Source organism: Coregonus lavaretus (genome assembly GCF_964263955.1).
Source record: "Coregonus lavaretus genome assembly, chromosome: 8".
Classification (NCBI taxonomy): domain Eukaryota; kingdom Metazoa; phylum Chordata; class Actinopteri; order Salmoniformes; family Salmonidae; genus Coregonus; species Coregonus lavaretus.
Window position 1 is genome coordinate 12,683,144 of NC_139995.1, and position 23,005 is coordinate 12,706,148.

A 23,005-nucleotide genomic window follows, 5' to 3' on the forward strand; every position below is an offset into this window, starting at 1 on the left:
GAGAGGGGATAAAGAGGGAGAGAGCGAGGAGAGAGAAATACATTTTTCTTCCAGAAAGAGTAAAAAAAGAGTTCAACCGAGAGAACAGAAAAGTGGAATTCGGCATTTGTTATAGTGCAGAGTGGGCTGAGTAAAACGGCACAGCGGTCTAAGACACTGCATCCCAGTGCTTGAGGCGTCACTACAGACCTCCTGGTTCGATTCCAGGCTGTATCACAACCGGCCGTGATTGGGGGTCCCATAGGGCAGCCCACAATTGGCCCAGCGTCATCCGGGTTTGGCTGGTGTAGGCCGTCATTGTAAATAAGAATTTGTTCATAACTGACTTGCCTAGTTAAATAAAGGTTAAATAAAAATAAATAAAAAAAGGTCATGAGGGCCGATGGGCAAGGAGGAAAGGAGGATTGCTTGGTCATCTGGTTTGGGGACAATTGGGCAGTTTGATTGGAGTTTGTTATATCATTACACCATTATAATCACATATTTTCTGTTTTTTCTTTGCTGGACTTGGGGAATGTTGAGAGCACACAGAAGGAGCTTCTGTTCACCTCTATCTATGAGTGTACATGTAAAGTCTCTCCATGTAATTACAGTTTATAGGCACACCCTCTACTCACCTTTATTGGCACAAGCTATCCACTGCAAAGGTGTGACATCATAGTTGTGCTGCCCGACGGAAAAGGTAAATACTCGAATCTGAGAGAAGAGGGGATAGTCAGCGGAGAGAGAAAAACGGAACATTCTTCTCGCACAGCGAGAAAGTATAACAGCAGAAGCATTTCAAGTGAGGAAGAAGAAGAAAAACGGTAGGAGAGTGAGAAAAAAAGACAGAAAGAGAAAGAGAGGGAGTGTGTGCATGTGTTGGCTGTAATTTCATGGGCTCTGATGATAAAGTGGCTAATTAGTCAGCAGGTCAGAGCTGTTAACACCTGCAGCAAGACAAGAAAAGAGACAGAGAAACAGAGAGAGAAAGAGAGAGAGAGAGAGAGAGAGAGAGAGAGAGAGAGAGAGAGAGAGAGAGAGAGAGAGAGAGAGAGAGAGAGAGAGAGACAGAGAGACAGAGAGAGAGAGAGAGATGACAGGGATGGAAATCAATGCCAATGTGGAAGAAAAGAGGAAACAGACACCCACAGTCTGGATCTATGTCCAAGGATGGATTTGTTGGAATCATTAAGATTCTCACCAAAAGAATGACACCTGCTGTTGAGAAACATGGTATTCCTTTCATAAGGATAGGGGATGAGAGAGAAGGCTGGTTTATCATCTCATGGACATGCATGGACTGATTCATTGGCAGACTAGGATTGATGAATAGATTGTTTTTTGGGGACGGACTCACGGTTTTGTTAGGCCAGTTGTACTTCTCAAAGATGTCCTGTGCACGGTCCTCCCCTCCATCTGTAAACATCATTATCATCTTATTGCAGCCCGCCCTCGGGGCGCCGGTATCCTGTGGAACAGAGAGAGAAGAAGAGGGAGATGGAGAGGGAGAGAGAGAAAGAGGGATAGAGAGAGATACAGAGAGAGATACCGAGAGAGAGAGTGATTAGTGAGAGAGGGGGAAGAGACCGTCAAGGAAAGGAAGAGGACATCAGATGACATGATAAAGACATGATGAAGACATGATGAAGACATGATGAAAACATGATGAAGACATGATGAAGACATGATGAAGACATGGTGAAGACATGATGAAGACATGATAAAAACATGATCAAAACATGATGAAGACATGATGAAGACATGATGAAGACATGATGAAGTATAGCCTCTCCTTCCAGGAAATCACTGAAAATGGCGGCTTGGTTCTTCACAGGAGAGAAGAGTGCTTGAGGAAAGGACAAGCCTGGCTTCCAGTTCGCCTTCGAACAGCTGTAGATTCTATTTTCTAATATGCTAGCTAACCTGCATGTCCAGTACACAATACATCCACATATCTTTGATTGAAAAGTACATATCTGTGTGTGTAGGGTAACATATCCCGTGCATGCAGATTGGTAAATGTGTTCAGTGGCAAGTGGCATTCTACTGTGATATGGATTGGGTTCTAAGCATAGCCCCCCTTTTCTCTTTCATCCCTCTCCTCCACCAGTCTGCCTATCTTTTTTTGATTTGATTTGATTTGATCTGACCGTTAAAATTGATATGCAGGCCAGCGGCACGTCACTCTGACAAGATTCTAATAAAGATAAATAATATTACCACAATTACAAATGTTTATTGTGCTTATGCCACCAATCATAGGGAGTGCGGCTGCGGCAGACAGCGATTAAAAAGCTTTTATTTCTCATTCTGCTGGAGGGAACAGGCTGGGCTGGGCTGGGCCCTTGGCTCCGTGCCTCCCGGCCCACCAGGGGAATATAAAGTGTCGGTGGCTGATCTCTTCTGGGCTCCTCTCATCAATCATCCCATCAGAGCCCATTAGGTCGGCAGCCTCCTAAAATATACAGGAGCATATGGAGCTAAGCTGAGGCAGCACCTGTGTAGACAGACAGACAGACAGCGGCAGCAGCACATGGAGGGACAGACCAACCCTGCCTGCCTGGTTGCCTCCCTGCTGCATACACAGACAGGGACAACTGGCGCTGGCTAGCCCTAAGCGCCACCATCATCATCATGCCACTGCAGTGGCGGTTCTTAATCAGACCGGCTGACTGACTAGTGGCCCCTTTGGGCTCCATTTAGAAGAGGCATAATCCTCTGATTGTCTAAAGTGTGGCTGGGTCAATTCCTATATCAATTCCGATGTCAATTGGGATGTCAGTATGCTAATTAGCATGTCTTATACCATGGACATTTCGTGGAAGACCTAACCTAACCTACCACCCTGAAATAAACCCCAGAGCGTGAGGCTGACTGCTGGCTCTTAGTCTTACATTGAGTAGCTGTTCGAAGGCGAACTGGAAGCCAGACTTGTAGTCAGTGGTTCCTTTGGCTTGCATGTGCATGATGGACTCCTTGAAGATCTTCTTGTTTCTCATGGTGGCCTGGACCAAGGTCTTAAAGCAGGGGACCACGGCTTCGGCCTTCTCGTTAAACTGGGAGAGGGAGAGAAGACAGACAATAATGAATCATTGTCAATTTAATGTGTCTGGGTGTGACCACGCTGCTCGCTCGCTGGCATTGAGGGCCACTCCATCTGTAGTGTGTGTGTGTGTGTGTGTGTGTGTGTGTGTGTGTGTGTGTGTGTGTGTGTGTGTGTGTGTGTGTGTGTGTGTGTGTGTGTGACAGGATAAGGAGTGGGACATGTGCAGCTGTGGGTTGCTCTGTGCCACTCTGGCAATAAACATAGATAATTACAGTGTTCCACACAAAGAACAGGTGCACCTGGAATTCCAATGCAAACCAAGAACAGACACCCAGCCAAGGTAATGTCATCTAGATCTCATCTCCTCCGCAAAATTTAAATGAGTCCTGGACTCTGTTTGTGTGCGTGCGTGTTTGTGACTGTGTGTGTGTGTGTGTGTGTGTGTGTGTGTGTGTGACAGACAGAAAGGTAGTGTCTATGTGTGATTAGCGTTGAACAGCAATGTCTTTAATGTCAGCTTTTTAATGGCCTTTCTTCTTGAAGGTCAACTTTAAAATCAGTTGACATTTTGATGACAGAATGATAGCATGAAATAGGTAAAGACATTTGGTGCATGAAAAGCTGACATTTCCTTGTGTTTGTGTAGTTTGATATTTATATTGGTCAAAAAGAGAAAAATTACATGAAATATAGTATTCAAAATAACATTAAGAATATTTTGTCACAGATTATGATCTCCTAACAAAATGACAATAACACATTCAATACAATTCCATGCCTAATGTAATGCTTCTGTTGAAGGTTATACTGTATTTTTGGGCAGCAGGTAGCCTAGTGGTTAAGAGCGTTGGGCCAGTAACCGAAAGGTCGCTGGTTCTAATCGACAAGCTGACTAGGTGAAAAAACCGTCGATGAGTCTTTGAGCAAGGCACTTAACCCTAATTGCTCCTGTAAATCACTCTGGATAAGAGCATCTGGTAAATGTAACTGTTGTGTCAGAGGTTACGATATCAACAGTTGTTGTGTTTGTAACTACAATGCATAATAATGGGAATATTTGACTATTCAAATGCACAATCTTTGAATAATCATTGTATTAACAACATGAATTGCTGTTGGTGTCTCCATACACTAAAATATAGACAAACAGATAGGTACACACACACCAAGCACAACCGTTGATGTTCCTTCCTACTTCCAGAGCTCTTCTTTTCTTTATAGGGGTGGAAATCAGTCTCGTTCCCACCCAGATTACCACGCTCATTTCTGCCTCTTAGAGCTGGGATTTAAAGCCATACACTGACTAAGAGCACTGGATTATGGAGGATTACCCACCCAAGTCTCCAAACAGGGTACCCCATCAGTGTGTGTGTGTGTGTGTGTGTGTGCGTGCGTGGGTGCATGTGTTTGCAGGCTCATGAAAAACCTAGGTTTGCAAGGCAGGGAGACTGTGGGGGAAATAGAGGCTGGGACAATCACACATAGACTAGGGGTTGCAACATTGTGGGACTATAATCATGTAGGAAAGTAATTTTTACAGCATAACTATGCAACCACATGTGACTATGTGATAGGAACCTATACGTTTTCTCATGGCCATACCAATATATTATATTTATGTTGTATTGGAGGTGTTAACCGTGTTGTAACATTGTCATTGGATATTGATGAGCAACCAGACCTTCAGCTGCAATTGACTGACATTGGGGCCTGATGGAGTCACAGTAATGCAGAACCCTGTTCTAATCATCGCCTTATCAGCGAGGATACTCACCCTGGCTACATTCACATAGTCATCATCTGACAGAGTGTCTAGCATCTGTATCACAGAGGTCTTCATCAGCTTCAGAGTGAGTCCACTGACACTGCCACTCCTACAGACACAACAGAACACACCAGAGCATTGAGCCATACAGTTCAACCTAAACAGTTCCATCCAGATAGTATGGTATATCCATAGGAGGTTATACAGTGACGATCCCTTTGCTTGTTTATACCGTGATGAGTATTTATAGGTTGGGGATCTGGCATAGGGCACACAAACAGTCTTAATCTATCCTCTCAATCCTCCCATGACCCAATCACAGTTTATTTCAGCATGCATTCAGAACGATAATCTTCATATTGTACCGCTAAGACATGCGTATAATAGCAAGAGGTCTGTGAAAATAAATAAACACGATCGAGACGGAAATCTAGATTCTCCTTTGATCTGGGTAAACCAACAGGTGGCACTAGAGACCTTTACTGTTGCTGCTGAGAGAGGACAGGAGGGAGGAGAGAGGGAGAAGGAAAGATTGACGAAGAAAGAAAGACAGCATCTACTCACACATCCACAATGATGATCATGTCCTTGGGAGATGATGCCCCTTGAATGTACCTATTCAAAAAAGAAAGATGGGTTTAACAAATTGCATTAGTCTTCACTGCGTATAACTGAACTGCTAGATTTGATCGGGATCCCAGGTTACAATAAACTGGGCTATGTTCATACGTAGCAACCAGGTGAGAGCATATTTAAATACTGAAATGGAGTATAAGCTTGCAAGAGCTGTGTCTAAATGCATTCTAAGCTTTGTTGAGACTGGTTGAGGCAAGCTTGAATGGAGTCCCGGCTTAGCTAAGGTTAACTTACAGTATAGGTAAAGCTATGTGTGCATGGCGTCAAAGCTTTGTTGAACAACCTGTATGTGTATCTGAGTTGTCTTTATGCAGAGTTTGACTTAGTGGTTTTATATTTAGTTTTAGTCTGAGCTAAACAGATTTCAGTCATGTTTCTAAGCAGGCTGAGCCGAGCTGACCTGTGTTTAGGGGAGTCTGAGCTAAGCACTGTCTGTCCGTACAATAAGAGCTAGTGCTGATGCTCTAGTCCCTCGATGACGCACCAGTCCAGCGTCAAACACATTCTTTACTCTGCCGGTCCCTTTGTCAGCTCCAGACACAAGCTGCTTAACACCATTATGCTACAGTTGCAAAGCTACTCCTAGAATAGGGCAGCTATGGGTTGGTGTGTGTCAGTCATGATGGTGCAAGTCATGATGGTGCAGGGCGGGTCTGTGGGAGAGCAGAAACACAGCAGCAAACTGAACCAGGGATGCTAGACACTTTGTTGTCCTGGAAAAGCCACAAACACAAACATCTGTCCACTGCTGATAGAGGCTGACATATACAGGCAAATTAGAATGCACTCATTCCCTTCCAACTGCAATTAAAATCACATTACACCTGACGCAAATGGAGCAGAGATTGATGTAACGTTATAGACCTTCTCCAGGTCAGTTTTGCGGGGGGTTAAAATGCTAGCGTTTAGTTCGTTTGGCATTCTGAGGAGCGAGCAAAGCAGAGTAGACCGGAGTCTTGAAGCAGACGCAGAGGCAGACCGATCATCAGTGGTCTCTTTCTGCTGTGTGTGGAGGCAGGCCAGCTGTCTGTGAGCCAGTTAGGTGCTTTTCTTATGCCGGGCCAAGCCGATACGGAGGTAGAGAGGAACTGAGCCCCGGTAGGCCTCACTGTTGCTGCTCCCACAAGCCCCAGCCCATCACTTCACTGGCAGGCACCACGCCACCACTCCAACCTGCATAGTGACCCCTGACCTCTGTTCCACTGCTGTCTCTCAGCACCGATGTGGCCCCGAATCCCAGCTTCAAACACAACCAGGGCCTCACTCTCCTGAAACCCCAGGACAGAACACAGGCAGGCCAGCCACCAGCACTGTCGCCGCAGACACTCAAGAGATCGATTAACTGAGCATGCCCAGAATGGGCAGAAGTTAGTGGGGGAGGGGGGAATCCAATTATTTTTCATAACAGAGAACACCACATCAAAGGTAGAACTTCCACAGCTCTCCACCACTGTGTGGAATCGAAATCAGGTCTGGAACCATGAAGTGTATTGGCATGACTTTTATCAATTTAATTACGGAAATCTTAATTTGAGAAAGAGAGTGCATGGGGAGAGGGAAGGAGAGAGAGTTAGACTGCACGAAGTGATGACTTCATTCTGTGGCTAGATAGAGTTGTGAAAGTGTTCATCGATGCAGCACCAAACCCAGTCAAAATGCACCACGGACCAGAGAAAGCTCAGCCCAGATATTCAAGGAAGGGCCCTTTGGTGAAGGCCTCAGACCTGAGTAGCACCAATGGCAGGAGGATTTCATTAAATCCTCTAACTCATCTCATTCTCTCAGTTGGCTCTAGTGCTTTAATATGGCTGAAGTTATTCATGGCCTAAATGTTAATGACAGGGCACAGCCGACTTCCATTACTGGTTCAACCTCAGTTGCCCCACACTCACATCTCACAGTCAAATGCTAAGCTATCATTAGCTCCCCATATGTCTCAGGGGGAAAACAATGTCACTTCTAGAGAGACTATTTATCTTGGGGGTTTGTCTAAAGAGAGAGGCAGCATTGATCAGCTGCAACGAGGTTTAAGAGGAGTTTAACAGAAGATGAATAGAAGCTGAGTGTGTGACGCGGGGGTGGAGTGGAGTGGGGTGGGGATCACTTGCGACAGAAGTTATTGTGCTGCCACGGATGATCTTTCCACAGATTGTCATGCTGCATCTGACTGTGGTACGCTCTCTCTCTCTCTCTCTCTCTCTCTCTCTCTCTCTCTCTCTCTCTCTCTCTCTCTCTCTCTCTCTCTCTCGCTCTCTCTCGCTCTCTCTCTCCATTCCTAAAAGTGAATTGTATTTATTTTTCAAGCTAGCGAGGGGGGAAGAGAAGAGTGGAGTCGAGTGGGGTGAGCGGATTTTTCAATCTCCAGGCTGATGTATAGTTCCATGGTAGGACAGATAAAACATCATGGATTAAAGCTTATAGTGATATGGCTGCTACATCTGATCCTCCATATTTGCCTCATGGATCCAGATGTGTTGTTTCTGCATGGGTTCCATTCTGTAATTACCTCTCGGGTCCTGCCCGCTGATGCCATTCTTTCCCTGTCATTACCCAGTCTCCTGCGTGCCAGGGCCAGGTGATGAGCAGATGGACCTGGCTGGTGCTGAACTGAGCACTCGCCCATCCCTGCCCATCCCTCCCACCGCCCCAACAACACAATTCACCAGCTATTCCGCCATGCCACTGCCACACACCTTCACGCAGAACCTCTCTCTCTCTCTCGCTCTCTCTCTCTCTCTCTATTATTTAATGGAAATTACTCTACATAATTTAATAACACCACATTCCTTAATGACAGCCACTGTGCATCCTAAGTCTGCACACAATGAGGAATATGTGTATGAGTGCACTTCAGAGGTAGCTGTTTTGACCAATGTTTCAAGCAATGCTTGTAGGCTAATCGGCAAATCAAAGTAAACACTCTTCATACACTAGTATAAACAGCGTAAACATGCTGTCATGATAACATAAAACAGTCAAAATGATTTGTTTGAGTGGCAGGTCTCAAGGCAGAGGCACAGCACTAAATGAGAACAGGTTAAAGCTGTACAATTGCCACACAAAAAAACAACAACATCTTAAAAGGAACACATTAAACAACCAGTAGAATACAATGACATATTCTGCGTGGTAGTGATTGTATTTCTGTCCCTTCGTGGCAGTCTGGTAAAAGAGTCTCATTGGAATTCATGAAATAGTTTTATCACGGAGCGGCGCTGTAAATCAATACATTAACTGTGCTGGGGGCTAACACTCTCAGAAGATTGTGTTTATGTACCCTGACCCGTTTCCCTGAGTGGGGTGCATTACATTTGAATCAGGGGAATTATCTACGTACATTTCAGATAATACACAATGATAAAACACTAAAATGGCCCAGGTTAATCTTATTCTTTATTCACCCCCTAGTGCACTCAAAACAGGCTCAATTCGTCAGGGCATTGACTCTACAATGTGTCGAAAGCGTTCCACAGGGATGCTGGCCCATGTTGACTCTAATGCTTCCCACAGTTGTGTCAAGTTGGCTGGATGTCCATTGGGTGGTGGACCATTTTTGATACACACAGGAAACTGTTGAGCGTTAAAAACCCAGCAGCGTTGTAGTTCTTGACACACTCAAACCGGTGCGCCTGGCACCTACTACCATACCCTGTTCAAAGGTACTTAAATATTTTGTCTTGCCCATTCACCCTCTGAATGACACACATACACAATCCATGTCTCAATTGTCTTAAGGCTTAAACATCCTTCTTTAACCTGTCTCCTCCCCTTCATCTACACTGATTTAAGTGGATTTAACAAGTGACATCAATAAGGAATCATAGCTTTCACCTGGACTCACCCTGTCTATGTCATGGAATGAGCAGGTGTTCCTAATGTTTGGTACACTCAGTGTATATTGCACTGTATGTATAGAGTAGATGTATATACCTATCTATGAGTTGCAGTGTTTCGTATGCACATCCTGTGAGTGTGTGAATATTAACAGGGTGTGTGTTGTGATGATGGGCTTATTATTTTATGGACTCCTGCTCTCTTAGTGCTCCTGTGGATGTGGCTGTCGAATGAAGATTAAATTAAGATAAAAAATATAGGAGGATGTGGCCCAGAAAGCCTGCAGGAGAAAGAGATGTTGTCTGCCTTTTATTTATTTTACTTTTGGCTGATTATTTGAGGGGGTTGATACCAAGAGCAACATTTCCATATTTCAGGTTAGGCCCATAGTACGAAATATTATAAATAATTTATATGTTATGGTAAATGTATAAACGGAAAGACAACATTTGAATTCCAACATTCAAACAGTAGCTATGAAGTTTTCTACTATACTCTGATGGATTTACAGATTTGGGGTTGAATTACTTACTTACTTAAGTTGCATGCTTTATGGGCCCAAGGTCACTATTTCCAATGGAACAAGAGAAGGTCAAACATTCAGACTATGATTCCACAGTCATGGTTATCTCTTTACACTACATAGCCTTCCCTTTGACTAACCCACTCCATACAGGAGGAATGATGGGGGGGGATGGGAGAGGCAGGCAGGAAGAGAGGCAAGCACAGGGACTCCAGGCTTTTTGGCCAAGGCATTTTGGGAGGCTCATCTCCTGGCTGGGAATGACCAGAAGCCATAATATTTACTGAGAAGGTAGATTGACTTTTCGGAGAAATCAATATCTGTTATGGCCCTGCATGCTGTACTAAACCTGGAAGGTAATGGGATCTCTGCAACGCTTGGCTAACATGCCTGACTCTCTCTCTCTCTCTCCTCTCCTCTCTCTCTCCTCTCTCTCTCTACTCTCTCTCTCTCTCTCTCTCTCTCTCTCTCTCTCTCTCTCTCTCTCTCTCTCTCTCTCTCTCTCTCTCTCTCTCTCTCTCTCTCTCTCTCTCTCTCTCTCTCTCTCTCTCTCTCTCTCTCTCTCTCTCCACCCCCCCCCCCCTCTCTCTCTCTCTCTCTCCACCTCTCTCACTCCCCCTCTCTTCCTTGACTTCCTTTGATAACCTGAACAGACAATATAATGGACAAATGTTAATAATTAATGTCAGAGCAATTGGAGACAATTAAGTGTGTTGACTGGACCATTAATTTTCCTGAGGCCGTTAGTGGGGGAGCACAGCAGACAGACAGATGGAGGGAGCCGATCTGTGGAGGCACCGAGCTATGCATCCTCATCATCTTCTTTTCCCCAATTTCCTCAAAGGATTACACACTTTATGCACTTTACACACCATACTTACCATACACACTTTACACACCATACCTACCATACACACTTTACACACTATACACACTTTACATACTTTACACACACACACACACACACACACACACACACACACACACACACACACACACACACACACACACACACACACACACACACACACACACACACACACACACACACACACACACACACACAGGACGACCCCAGCCAGGACATCTAAAGGACAGGTCAACCAGCCCTAAACTCATTCCCGTAAAAGGTGGAGGTATTTTAGGCCACACACTGTGCACACAAGCCATCCTTTTATTTCCTCCTGTAAATCACATTTCAGAGTCAGTGTCAGTGTCAGGGTTATCCCTTACAAAAAAACACACATGAAAAAAATCACATGTGAAAAGAACACGTGTTTTTTGGACATGTATGAGAGAAAAAAAAATCACGTTCCATGTTTTATTCACATGTGAAATTTTCACGAGTCAGACAGGTGGTTTTTGGACATGTGTGAAGTTTCACATGGAGTTTTCACGACTCAGACACATGTGGTTTCCCAACATTTCAAGTGATATTATAAGTTTCACATGTATGCTATTGTAACAAGACGCCAACGTCTTGACCATTAGACCAAGAGGGCCAACACTACTTTTGAAGTCGCAGGTAGGGCTACCTCATCATGTGACCATGTGCACACATGACTGACTCAGGTAGGGCTACCTCATCATGTGACCATGTACACCCATGACTGACTCAGGTAGGGCTACCTCACCATGTGACCATGTACACCCATGACTGACTCAGGTAGGGCTACCTCATCATGTGACCATGTACACCCATGACTGACTCAGGTAGGGCTACCTCATCATGTGACCATGTACACCCATGACTGACTCAGGTAGGGCTACCTCACCATGTGACCATGTACACCCATGACTGACTCAGGTGGGGCTACCTCATCATGTGACCATGTACACCCATGACTGACTCAGGTAGGGCTACCTCACCATGTGACCATGTACACCCATGACTGACTCAGGTGGGGCTACCTCATCATGTGACCATGTACACCCATGACTGACTCATGTCCGCTACAACTGACATGTGCATTTTCACATTTTAAGGTCAACTAGGGCTGTCAAAATATATTTGTTTTATCACATTTAAAAAAGATATATAAATTGCTCACATTTAGATGTAATATAAGAATTTTTACACAAAAAGCATTGCAAGAAACTTGACCTCTTGATTTTGTCCAAAGTAATGGTTAGAAAAATCAGGTAAATTGATAAACACACTTTCTTTAACTTTAAAGTCAACTTGTTTTGACATCACATTGTTGTTTTTATCTGTACAGATTATGAATTTTGGATGTTTGCAGTGTATTAACTTGAGTTAACTGATTAACTCTGACAGTGCTAATTTTAACATGTAAAACAGGATAAATAAGGAGACACAGAGCGCTTGCTTCTCTGTTCTTTTCACTGGGTTTCTTCCAACGGTCACTGACCAATATATGAAGAAGAGAGGTGTGTGCCTGCAGCAGAAACACTCCAAATTGATGGCTCAGAAATAAGAAATTATCATTTTTAACGCACTTGAATTATTATATTCAGGTAGGCCAAGTTACCTTTTTACAGAATGGCATTAAAGAATTTACAATTCCATCAGTGGAGGCTCCTCAGAGGAGGAAGAGGGAGGACCATCCTCCTCAGTGAATTTCATTATATTTTTTTATTGTAAAACATTTAAAAAGTTAGCCTTTTTAGATACAACTATACTAAATATAATCACGTCACCAAATAATTGATTAAAACACACTGTTTTGCAAAGAAGTTCTACTGTAGCCTCAACAGCACTCTGTAGGGTAGCACCATTGTGTAGCCGGAGGACAGCTAGCTTCTGTCCTCCTCTGGGTACATTGACTTCAATACAAAACCTAGGAGGCTCATGGTTCTCACCCCCTTGCATAGACTTCACAGTAATTATGACAACTTCCGGAGGACGTCCTCCAACCTATTAGAGCTCTTGCAGCATGAAGTGACATGTTGTCCACCCAATCAAAGGATCAGAGAATGAATCTAGTACTGGAAGCATAAGCTACAGCTAGCTAGCACTGCAGTGCATAAAATGTGGTGAGTAGTTGACTCAAAGAGAGAGAAAGACAGTAGTTGAACAGTTTTGAACAAATACATTTATTCCAAAATGAAGGAGAAGCAAGAGAGAAATAGAGAGAGAGATTTCAACATTTTTTTTCACCTTCAGTTTCACTTACTTAGCTAGCAAATGCAGCTAGCTAGTTTAGCCTACTGAAACACCCTAATCAAACAGAGGGATGCTATGTTAGCTACACAACACTGGAACTCTTCCAAGTCAAGGTAAGCTTTTGGATTTACTAATTTATTGCCACCGGGGCCCCCGGTGTAACTGCTTACTGACTGTGCACTGTAATGTTACTGCATGATTGTAGCGGGTTTACTAACGCCTTAGTTCTATTAGCTATGCTGACTATGACGTTACTTTAGCTAATATGGTGACAACGATGTAGGCTGTGTGTAGCGGTTTGGCTTGGAAAGGTTTTTTCGCCTGGTCACATACAGCTAATGTGTTGAGCATTGAAGTCCACAAGCGAAGGGAAGAGGTGAAAGGAGTAGAGCGCATAGATGTGAGAAGGAATACAACTTGGCTGCTATGAAAGTGCACTGTGTTTATTCGTGATCAGGGGTGTATTCATTACCAGGGACGGCCTGTTCAATAGGGCGATATGGGCGACGCACTGCCAAACGGGAAAAGGAAGGGATTTTTTTTCTAATCAATTATATCACGGCAACAGTAGTTATCAGTGTTGTAATCTATACGTCTGATCTGCCACAGTGCCACACTGCCACTAAATGTCGAATCAGGCTAAAGTCGTGCTTCAAATGGCTCCACCCCCTTTTGGGGCGATTTCAGTCAGATTGAAAATCGCCCAGAACTTCTGTCATAGACTCCCATGTAAAATCTATTTTTTTCAAATTTCAGAGCCTTCAATACAATCTCAATGGGTGTCTGTGGGCTTGCACTTACGCGCTTTCGTCACATGAACGTAACTAAGAAAAGAGAGGGTAGCAGCGTCAATCAATTCACTACTACTATCAACATGGCTAGGCTTCAGTGCAACTCGGTTGTGTCTTTGAAAGAATTTCCTTTTTGTCGGCGAACAAATGAAGATAAATTGGCAACGAAACAATTAGGACCTCCCAGACCAAATTTAATAATTCAACAGGTTTCTACTAAAGGGGGGAAGTCCTACACCCGAGGATTTTCCAAAAATTGGTATGAACGAAAAACCTGGCTAGCAGGCTGCGATGTAGCTAATGCAGTTTTCTGCTACCCCTGCTTACTCATTCACCCTGAAGGCGGCACGGCAGACAGCACCGCTTGGACAGCGACTGGTGTAACCGACATGCACCATCTTTCAGAAAAGATTAAGAAACATGAGCTGTCAAAGACCCACATGGATAGCTGTTTGAGAATTTCTGCTTTGGGGAGAGTGAATATTGCCACTCAACTGGATGAGGGATACAGGCTAGCTGTCCGCCGCCACAACGATGAGGTTAGCAAGAACCGCCATATCCTCAGCCGGCTAATCCAGTGTGTGAAGTTTTGCGGCGTGTTTGAGTTAGCTTTGCGAGGCAAAGATGAAACTGAGGGCTCCACCAACCCTGGTATTTTTCTTGGACTTGTCAACTTTGTGGCACAATTAGATGAGGTGTTTGATGACCATCTTAAAAATGCTAAAGTTTTCAAGGGCACATCAAAGACCATTCAAAACGAGCTACTGGAGTGTATGCTAGCGGTCACGAGGGAACATATTGTGGAGGAGGTGAAGTCTGCGAACTTCGTAGCTATCCAAGCTGACGAGACCACGGACGTTTCTACACAGACACAGTTGGTGCTTGTGCTGAGGTACATAGATAGCAAGCACAAAGTGCAGGAGCGATTTTTTGAGTTCCTTCCCATCTCGGAATCAACCTCAGTCTCAATCGCCAGTGTACTTTTGGAGAGACTGAACGGTCTTTTTGCCGATGACGAGAAAGTCAAACTCATTGCGCAAGCTTACGATGGAGCCAGTGTGATGAGGGGAGAGAAGGCTGGTGTGCAGAAAAAGGTGCGTGAGCATTTCAAGAATGCCCATTACGTGCATTGCTATGCGCATCAGCTGAATTTGATCATGCAGCAAGCTACTTCTCGCATCAAAAAAGTGAACATTTTCTTTTCCGATCTGAGCGGGATTACAACTTTTTTTTCCCGGTCACCCAAACGCACCAGCATTCTTGACCAGACTGTTGCACGAAGACTGCCCAGACCTTCATCCACACGGTGGAACTTCAACAGCAGAGTCGTGAACACTGTCTACGAGAATCGAGACGACCTAATAGAATGTTTTGAAGCCATCCGGACGGGTTCATTGGGTTCATTTGACCAGGGCACAGTGAGAGAGGCATCTGGCTACGTGAGGATGCTGCATGATGAAGATTTTATTTTTTTCCTGCGGCTTTTTCACAAAATCATGCCCCACGTCGACATTCTGTACCAGAAGCTACAGAAGAAGGACATCGATGCTGTCTTTATCAAAAGTGCCCTCGACAGCTTCACAAGCAGTGTGCAGGCCATAAGGTAAGATTAAACAATATCATTCGATCTTTCTCAAAGCAGAGCTTTATTTGAAAATGTATGCATGAAAGGAGACTGCATTTGTGTTTGAAATTACATTATTCTCATTATATATGGCCAGTGGTGTAATCTATTTTATTTTATATACTATGTGTACTGTGCAGTGGTGCTCATAAGTGTATGAACACATTCTAAAGTTGACTAAAAAGAGGAATAAAAAAATAAAAAAATAATCTTTTGGAAATTTATCTTAATGACTTAATTAAAAAAGTTGGAAAATCCAACCTTTATGGACACCAATTTTCTTTTCTTTTTTATTCCTCTTTTTAGTCAACTTTAGCATGGGATCATAAGCTTATGAGCACCACTGTATACTGTGCTGAACATCCAGGCTATGTGAGACACAAAGGCTAACTTAAACACTAAAGACTTTATGCATCCCTGCCCATTTTAAGTGGAACTGAAGTATTTGTACTATACATCATGGATACATTGCATATACCTGTGCATCACATAGACAACAATACTGTACAAAGCCAACAAACACATTGGTCTGTTTGCCTTCAGGGACTCCTCTCAACAGCAGCTGCAAGAAGCAACAGGAGCCAAAAGACCCAGAACAGCTTTGAGAGAAGAGGAGAAGCAGAGGCTGTCTGAAGAGGTCTGCAACACCATCCTGGATCACATCAAAGAAAGGTTCTCTTTCTCTGGCCACCTTGTGAGTGCTACCTTACTGCAAGCAGACATGTTTGAAAGGTACTGCCATTCATTTCCTGATGAGGCTCTGAATGCCACTGTGAATGCATACCCCATGCTGAGCAAGGCAAAGCTCAAGACAGAACTATCTCTGATCTATGAGAATCCTGAATTCAAGGGAGGCTGTGGTGCACTGGCACTGTACCAGGTTCTCATGAGCTACAACCTCCAGGAGACGTTCTCTGAGACTGTGACTCTGTTGAACATCCTCATAACTACTCCCATGACAACAGCTGAAGCTGAGAGATGTTTCTCAACTTTGACACGAGTTAAGACATTCCTGCGAAATTCAATGGGCCAGGAACGTCTGCATGCACTGGCCATGCTTTCCATGGAGAGGGAACTAGTCCTCAGCATGCCTGATTTCAATGAGAAAGTCATTGAACGCTTTGCTGTATTGAAACAGAGAAGAGAACAGTTTCAGTACAAGTAATGTAGCCTCTCTCTCTCTTTGTCCCTCCCTCCCTGTCTCTTTAACACACACACGCCCAAATCAGTTCACAGTTGATGTTGTTTAAAATAGTAATTTTTCATTTAAAAAAAAGTAAAACAAAAAAAAATATCTGTTCATGTTCATTTTTACAAATCTATACAATTGGCCAGAATATGGTTGTTCATATTTACAAATCTATACAATTGGCCAGAATATGGTTGTTCATTTTTACAAAGCCATACAGATAGCTGTGTTTACCTTTTCTAGAAATTACTTTCAAATTCTGTTTTCAAGCAAAATGTCTATCACTGTTCATTTTCACAAATCTATACAAGAGGGCAGAATATGGAAGTCTATAAAAATGTCTTATTACCAATAACTTGCATCAATGTTTTCAGTAGCCTCTATCAAAAGCTCCTGCTTGCTTGTTGTGAATTATGCTCAGGTGCACATATTTCCAATTCAACCATGAGGCAAAAAATGTGGTAAAAGCTCTTGTTGATCCTGCAATCTGAACAAATACCAAGATGCTGTATTTTCAGCTGATATTTCATTTGTTTATGGAAATGCATATTGTTTATGCAGTGTTGAGGAATGTGAAAGAACACCCTTGATTATTTTTACTGTGATAACTTATTTTGATTTTGTAAGCCAACACTTTTGAGATCAGTCAATAAATGCTTCTGGTATTGACTTATATGCTGCCCCTGTCTTCATGTTGTTGCTGGACATATCTTTTAAAAAATGTGTGTAGGTCACCTAAATCATCAGAAAAATTGCCCCCCCTGAGAATTTTTTCAGGAGCCGCCACTGTTCATTACACAAAAAACATTTGGAAGCAAACAGAAGAAAACGGGGATAAACATACCTGAATTCGTCCAATAGAAACTCTCGTTTTCAACTGTTGGACTAATGATTACACCCTATATCAGCTAGATGCAGGCAAGAGTGTGCAAGGCGGTATTGAATGTGTCACTGTCTGTCACCTCAAATTTGTCTCTCGACCTGTTTGCACCTACATTGTAAACTGTCATTCATAGGCTAGGTTGTAGCAACCTCATGATGGGTATAGCGAAAATTAGAGTATCATGTAGTAGCCTAAACCTATCGCTGTTACATTGAACTGGGTGAATGGAATATGGATGACAGTCATCCAATATGCTGTAATAGAAATAAGGCCATGCTCATGAAAAAAACCCCGGCACTGACCGCCACTGAATTCCATATGTGGAAACATAGCTACTGCAACATGTTAACACAACGTTTTCACATGTGAGGGGAATAACAGTATTTCATCACCACACGTGAACTTGCAATTCCACATGTGGAAGTGAGATTTTCACATGTGGAGTTTTCTGACATGTGAAACTGCAAATTAGATTTTCACATGATTGATTTTCACATGTAAGCAAGACATATTCACAAGAGAATGTTTTTCACATGTGAAACCGCAAATGTCACATGTGCAACTGCAATTCACATGTTAGGTGAAAACATGTTTTTTTCTATTAACATGTGAAATTTAAATGTAATACATGTGAAAATATGGTTTCGAGTGCAAACAGCTATATGTGGAAATGCAATTTTACATATGAAACTGCAAATTTGACGTTTTTTTTAAAGGGATGGAGCGTGTTCCTGCAGTTGCATCTGTGCACTCTAACTGCATATCGCTCAGTAGTATGAGGAAGTGTTGATGTGTGTGTGGGTTGGTGGTTGGGTTTGTGGGGGTGGATTCTTGTATGTGCATCTACATGTGCAGGCGAGTGTGTGTTTGTGTGAAAGGATGTGTTTGTGTGTGTGTGTGTGTGTGTGTGTGTGTGGGGGGGGGTGGGGGGGGGGGGGGGGGGGGGGTGTGGGGGGGTGGGGGGGGGGGGGGTGCATATGCATGTGAGTTACCCCCATTCCCCTTTAAAGGTCTATTTATCTATTGCTGTCACCTAACACACACGTGATTGGCTTACCTAACCCAGTGGGTGGTCTTTTAGCCCCCTGCGATTGGCTGACCCCTCCAGAGTGTGTCACAACCAAAGACAGCGTGTTAGACCATAACCATACAAGCATGACCTGACACATCATGGCACTCCCTGCCACGGCCCCGCCACTCAACACAGCATGGGCATAGGTTGCTAGGCAACAGGCCACAGGAGCTTTCAGAGAGGACTGACGGAAAGTCGGAGACCAACAGGCAGAGAAGAGAAGCATGGGAACAATGACAGTGACAAACATGGAGGACCAGGGGGTGACACGGTGCTCTTCAGTTGAAAGCATCCACCCCTGTCTACCCCTGTCCCACCTTCTGTCTCCAGACTCCCTTTCTTCCTCTCAGCTCTCTCTCCATCTCTATCTCTCCCTCTCTCTCTTCAATTCCACGTTCCTCTCCGCCTCAAGGAAGACTCTTCTCATGTGTGAGGGAATTAAAATGGGTTGTCGTATACACTGAGTGTACAAAATATTAGGAACACCTGCTCTTTCCATGACATAGACTGACCAGGTGATTCCAGGTGAAAGTTATGATCCCTTATTGATGTCACCTGTTAAATTCATTTCAATCAGTGTAGATGAAGTGGAGGAGACAGGTTAAAGAATGATTTTTAAGCCTTGAGACGTGGATTGTGTATGTGTGCCATTCAGATGGTGAATGTGCACGACAAAATATTTAAGTGCCTTTGAAAGGGGTATGGTAGTAGGTGCCAGGCGCACCGGTTTGAATGTGTCAAGAACTGCAACACTGCTGGGTTTTTCAGGCTCAACAGTTTCCTGTGTGTATCAACAATGGTCCACCACCCAAAGGACATCCAGCCAACTTGACACAACTGTGGGAAGCATTGGAGTCAACATGGGCCAGCATCCCTGTGGAATGCTTTCGACACCTTTTAGAGTCCATGCCCCGACAAATTGAGGCTTTCCTGAGGGCAAAAGGGGGTGCAACTCAGTATTAGGAATGTGTTCCTAATGTTTTCTACACTCAGTGTAGTTGTTGGAAGCAAAGGCACTAAAGGAAAACACAGACATGATTCTCCTTTTAACTTGTCAGTGGCGTACTGTAGCACATTGTTAACACAAACAACCCAATAATTGGAAAAGTCTTGTTCATGTGGAGGTGCACAGTGTTGTACAGGTATTGTGTGAAAGCCCATGTCTGCCAGAGCAGGGGCATTGCAGGGACACTTTCTCCCAGAGAGTTAACTTCATTAGTCTGTCAGGAAGAGCCTCATTACTTCCTCAGTCTGATACGCTGGGAAACAAACTGGAGTTCAGCTAAACACAGGCTTCTCACACATCTTTAACGGCAACTCTAACCTTCTGAGCAGAATCAGTACTTCTTGGTTTTATATGAGTAGGCCCATGCGTGTACTGCTGCAAAACATATATCTGTATATCAGTGGCGGTCAGTGACGTTTATGATGAGGGAGGACCATTTTTTTTCATGAGCATGGCCTTATTTCTATTACCGCATATTGGATGACTGTCATTTATATTCCATTCACCCAGTTCAATGTAACATAGATAGGTTTAGGCTACTACATGATACTCAAATGTTCCCTATACCCATCATGAGGTTGCTACAACCTAGCCTATGAATGAAAGATTACAATGTAGGTGCACACAGGTCGAGAGAAATTTTTTAGATGACAGACAGTGACACATGGACAGACAGTGACACATTCAATACCGCCTTGCAAACGCTTGCCTGCATCTAGCTTATCTAGGGTGTAATCATTAGTCCAACAGCTGCAAACAAGAGTTTATATTCGACAAATTCAGGTATGTTTATCCCTGTTTGCTTCCGTTTAAGATTTTATTTTCAACAGAATCGGCGGAATGAATACACCCCTGATCACGCATAAACACAGTTCACTTTCATAGCAGCCACGTTGTATTCCTTCTCGCCTCTTTGCACTCTCCTCCTCTCACCTTTTCCCTTCTTTTGTGGACTTCAATGAACAACACATCAGCTGTAGGCGAAAAAAACGTTCCAAGCCAAACCATGCCATAACCGCTACACACAGCCTACATCGTTGTCCCCATATTAGCTAAAGTAACGTCCTAGTCAACATAGCTAATAGAACTAATGCGTTAGTAAACCCGCTACAATCATGCAGTAACGTTACAGTGTATAGTCAGTAAGCAGTTACACCGGCGGGCCCCGGTGTCAATAAATTAATCAAACCAAAAGCTTACCTTGACTTGGAAGAGTTCCAGTGTTGTGTTGGATAGTCATAGCCAGCTAGCTAACATAGCATCCCTTTGTTTGAGCCAGGTGTTTGAGTAACTACCCAGCTGCATTTGCTAGCTAAGTAAGTGAACCTGAAAGTGAAAAAAAATGACGAAATCTCTCTCTCTTGCTTCTCCTTCATTTTTGAAGAAATGCATTTGTTGAAAACTGTTCAACTATTGTCTTTCTCTCTCTTTGAGTCAACTACTCACCACATTTTATGCACTGCAGTGCTAGGTAGCTGTAGCTTATGCTTTCAGTACTAGATTAATTCTCTGATCCTTTGATTGGGTGGACAACATGTCAGTTCATGCTGTAAGAGCTCTGATAGGTTGGAGGACGTCCTCCAGAAGTTGTCATAATTACTGTGTAAGTCTATGGAGGGGGGTGAGAACCAAGAGCCTCCTAGGTTTTGTATTTGAGGCTACTGTAGACCTTCATTGCAAAACAGTGTTTTAATCAATTATTTGGTGACGTGAATATATTTACTATAGTTTTATCTAAAAAGGATAACTTTTTCAATGTTTTACAATTTTTATTTTTTTATGAAATTCCCTGAGGAGGATGGTCCTCCCCTTCCTCCTCTGAGGAGCCTCCACTGCTGTACAGTGAGGGAAAAAACTATTTGATCCCCTGCTGATTTCGTATGTTTTCCCACTGACAAAGAAATGATCAGTCTATAATTTTAATGGTATGTTTATTTGAACAGTGAGAGACAGAATAACAAACAAAAAATCCAGAACAACGCATGTCAACATTTTTATTAATTTATTTGCATTTTAATGAGGGAAATAAGTATTTGACCCCTCTGCAAAACATTACTTAGTACTTGGTGGCTAAACCCTTGTTGGCAATCACAGAGGTCAGACGTTTCTTGTAGTTGGCCACCAGGTTTGCACACATCTCAGGAGAGATTTTGTTCCACTCCTCTTTGCAGATCTTCTCTAAGTCATTAAGGTTTCAAGGCTGACTTTTGGCAGCTCGAACCTTCAGCTCCCTCCACAGATTTTCTATGGGATTAAGGTCTGGAGACTGGCTAGGCCACTCCAGGACCTTAATGTGCATCTTCTTGAGCCACTCCTTTGTTGCCTTGGCCGTGTGTTTTGGGTCATTGTCATGCTGGAATAGCTATCCACGACCCATTTTCAATGCCCTGGCTGAGGGAAGGAGGTTCTCACCCAAGATTTGACAGTACATGGCCCCGTCCATCGTCCCTTTGATGCGGTGAAGTTGTCCTGTCCCCTTAGCAGAAAAACACCCCCAAAGCATAATGTTTCCACCTCCATGTTTGACGGTGGGGATGGTGTTCTTGGGGTCATAGGCAGCATTCCTCCTCCTCCAAACACGGCGAGTTGAGTTGATGCCAAAGAGCTCAATTTTGGTCTCATCTGACCACAACACTTTCACCCAGTTCTCCTCTGAATCATTCAGATGTTCATTGGCAAACTTCAGACGGGCCTGTATATGTGCTTTCTTGAGCAGGGGGACCTTGCGGGCGCTGCAGGATTTCAGTCCTTCACGGCGTAGTGTGTTACCAATTGTTTTCTTGGTGACTATGGTCCCAGCTGCCTTGAGATCATTGACAAGATCCTCCCGTGTAGTTCTGGGCTGATTCCTCACCGTTCTCATGATCATTGCAACTCCACGAGGTGAGATCTTGCATGGAGCCCCAGGCCGAGGGAGATTGACAGTTCTTTTGTGTTTCTTCCATTTGCGAATAATCGCACCAACTGTTGTCACCTTCTCACCAAGCTGCTTGGCGATGGTCTTGTAGCCCATTCCAGCCTTGTGTAGGTCTACAATCTTGTCCCTGACATCCTTGGAGAGCTCTTTGGTCTTGGTCATGGTGGAGAGTTTGGAATCTGAGTGATTGATTGCTTCTGTGGACAGGTGTCTTTTATAAAGGTAACAAGCTGAGATTAGGAGCACTCCCTTTAAAAGTGTGCTCCTAATCTCAGCTCGTTACCTGTATAAAAGACACCTGGGAGCCAGAAACTTTCTGATTGAGAGGGGGTCAAATACTTATTTCCCTCATTAAAATGCAAATCAATTTACAAAATTTTTGACATGCGTTTTTCTGGATTTTTTTGTTGTTGTTCTGTCTCTCACTGTTCAAATAAACCTACCATTAAAATTATAGACTGATCATTTCTTTGTCAGTGGGCAAACTTACAAAATCAGCAGGGGATCAAATACTTTTTTCCCTCACTGTATATGCAACAGTATGTTTATGGGAGTGTGTAATAAAGCAAACTCTAGGTTGTTTATATTGGTATAAATACATTGCTTATTT

At 43.5% G+C, this 23,005-nt stretch overlaps 1 protein-coding gene across 1 annotated transcript in view; it reads right to left on the reverse strand.

The window, feature by feature from the left end:
• The window catches only part of LOC311133430 (voltage-dependent calcium channel subunit alpha-2/delta-2-like), a gene marked incomplete at its 5' end in the record, with an annotated part of 89,692 nt that overhangs the window by 29,820 nt on the left and 36,867 nt on the right, over nucleotides 1–23,005 (reverse strand). The window contains 5 exons of the mRNA XM_084166922.1: nucleotides 618–696; nucleotides 1,340–1,450; nucleotides 2,877–3,038; nucleotides 4,803–4,902; nucleotides 5,358–5,408. Coding sequence (XP_084023048.1) covers nucleotides 618–696; nucleotides 1,340–1,450; nucleotides 2,877–3,038; nucleotides 4,803–4,902; nucleotides 5,358–5,408 — 503 coding nt within the window. The remainder of the gene's footprint in view (nucleotides 1–617; nucleotides 697–1,339; nucleotides 1,451–2,876; nucleotides 3,039–4,802; nucleotides 4,903–5,357; nucleotides 5,409–23,005) is intronic.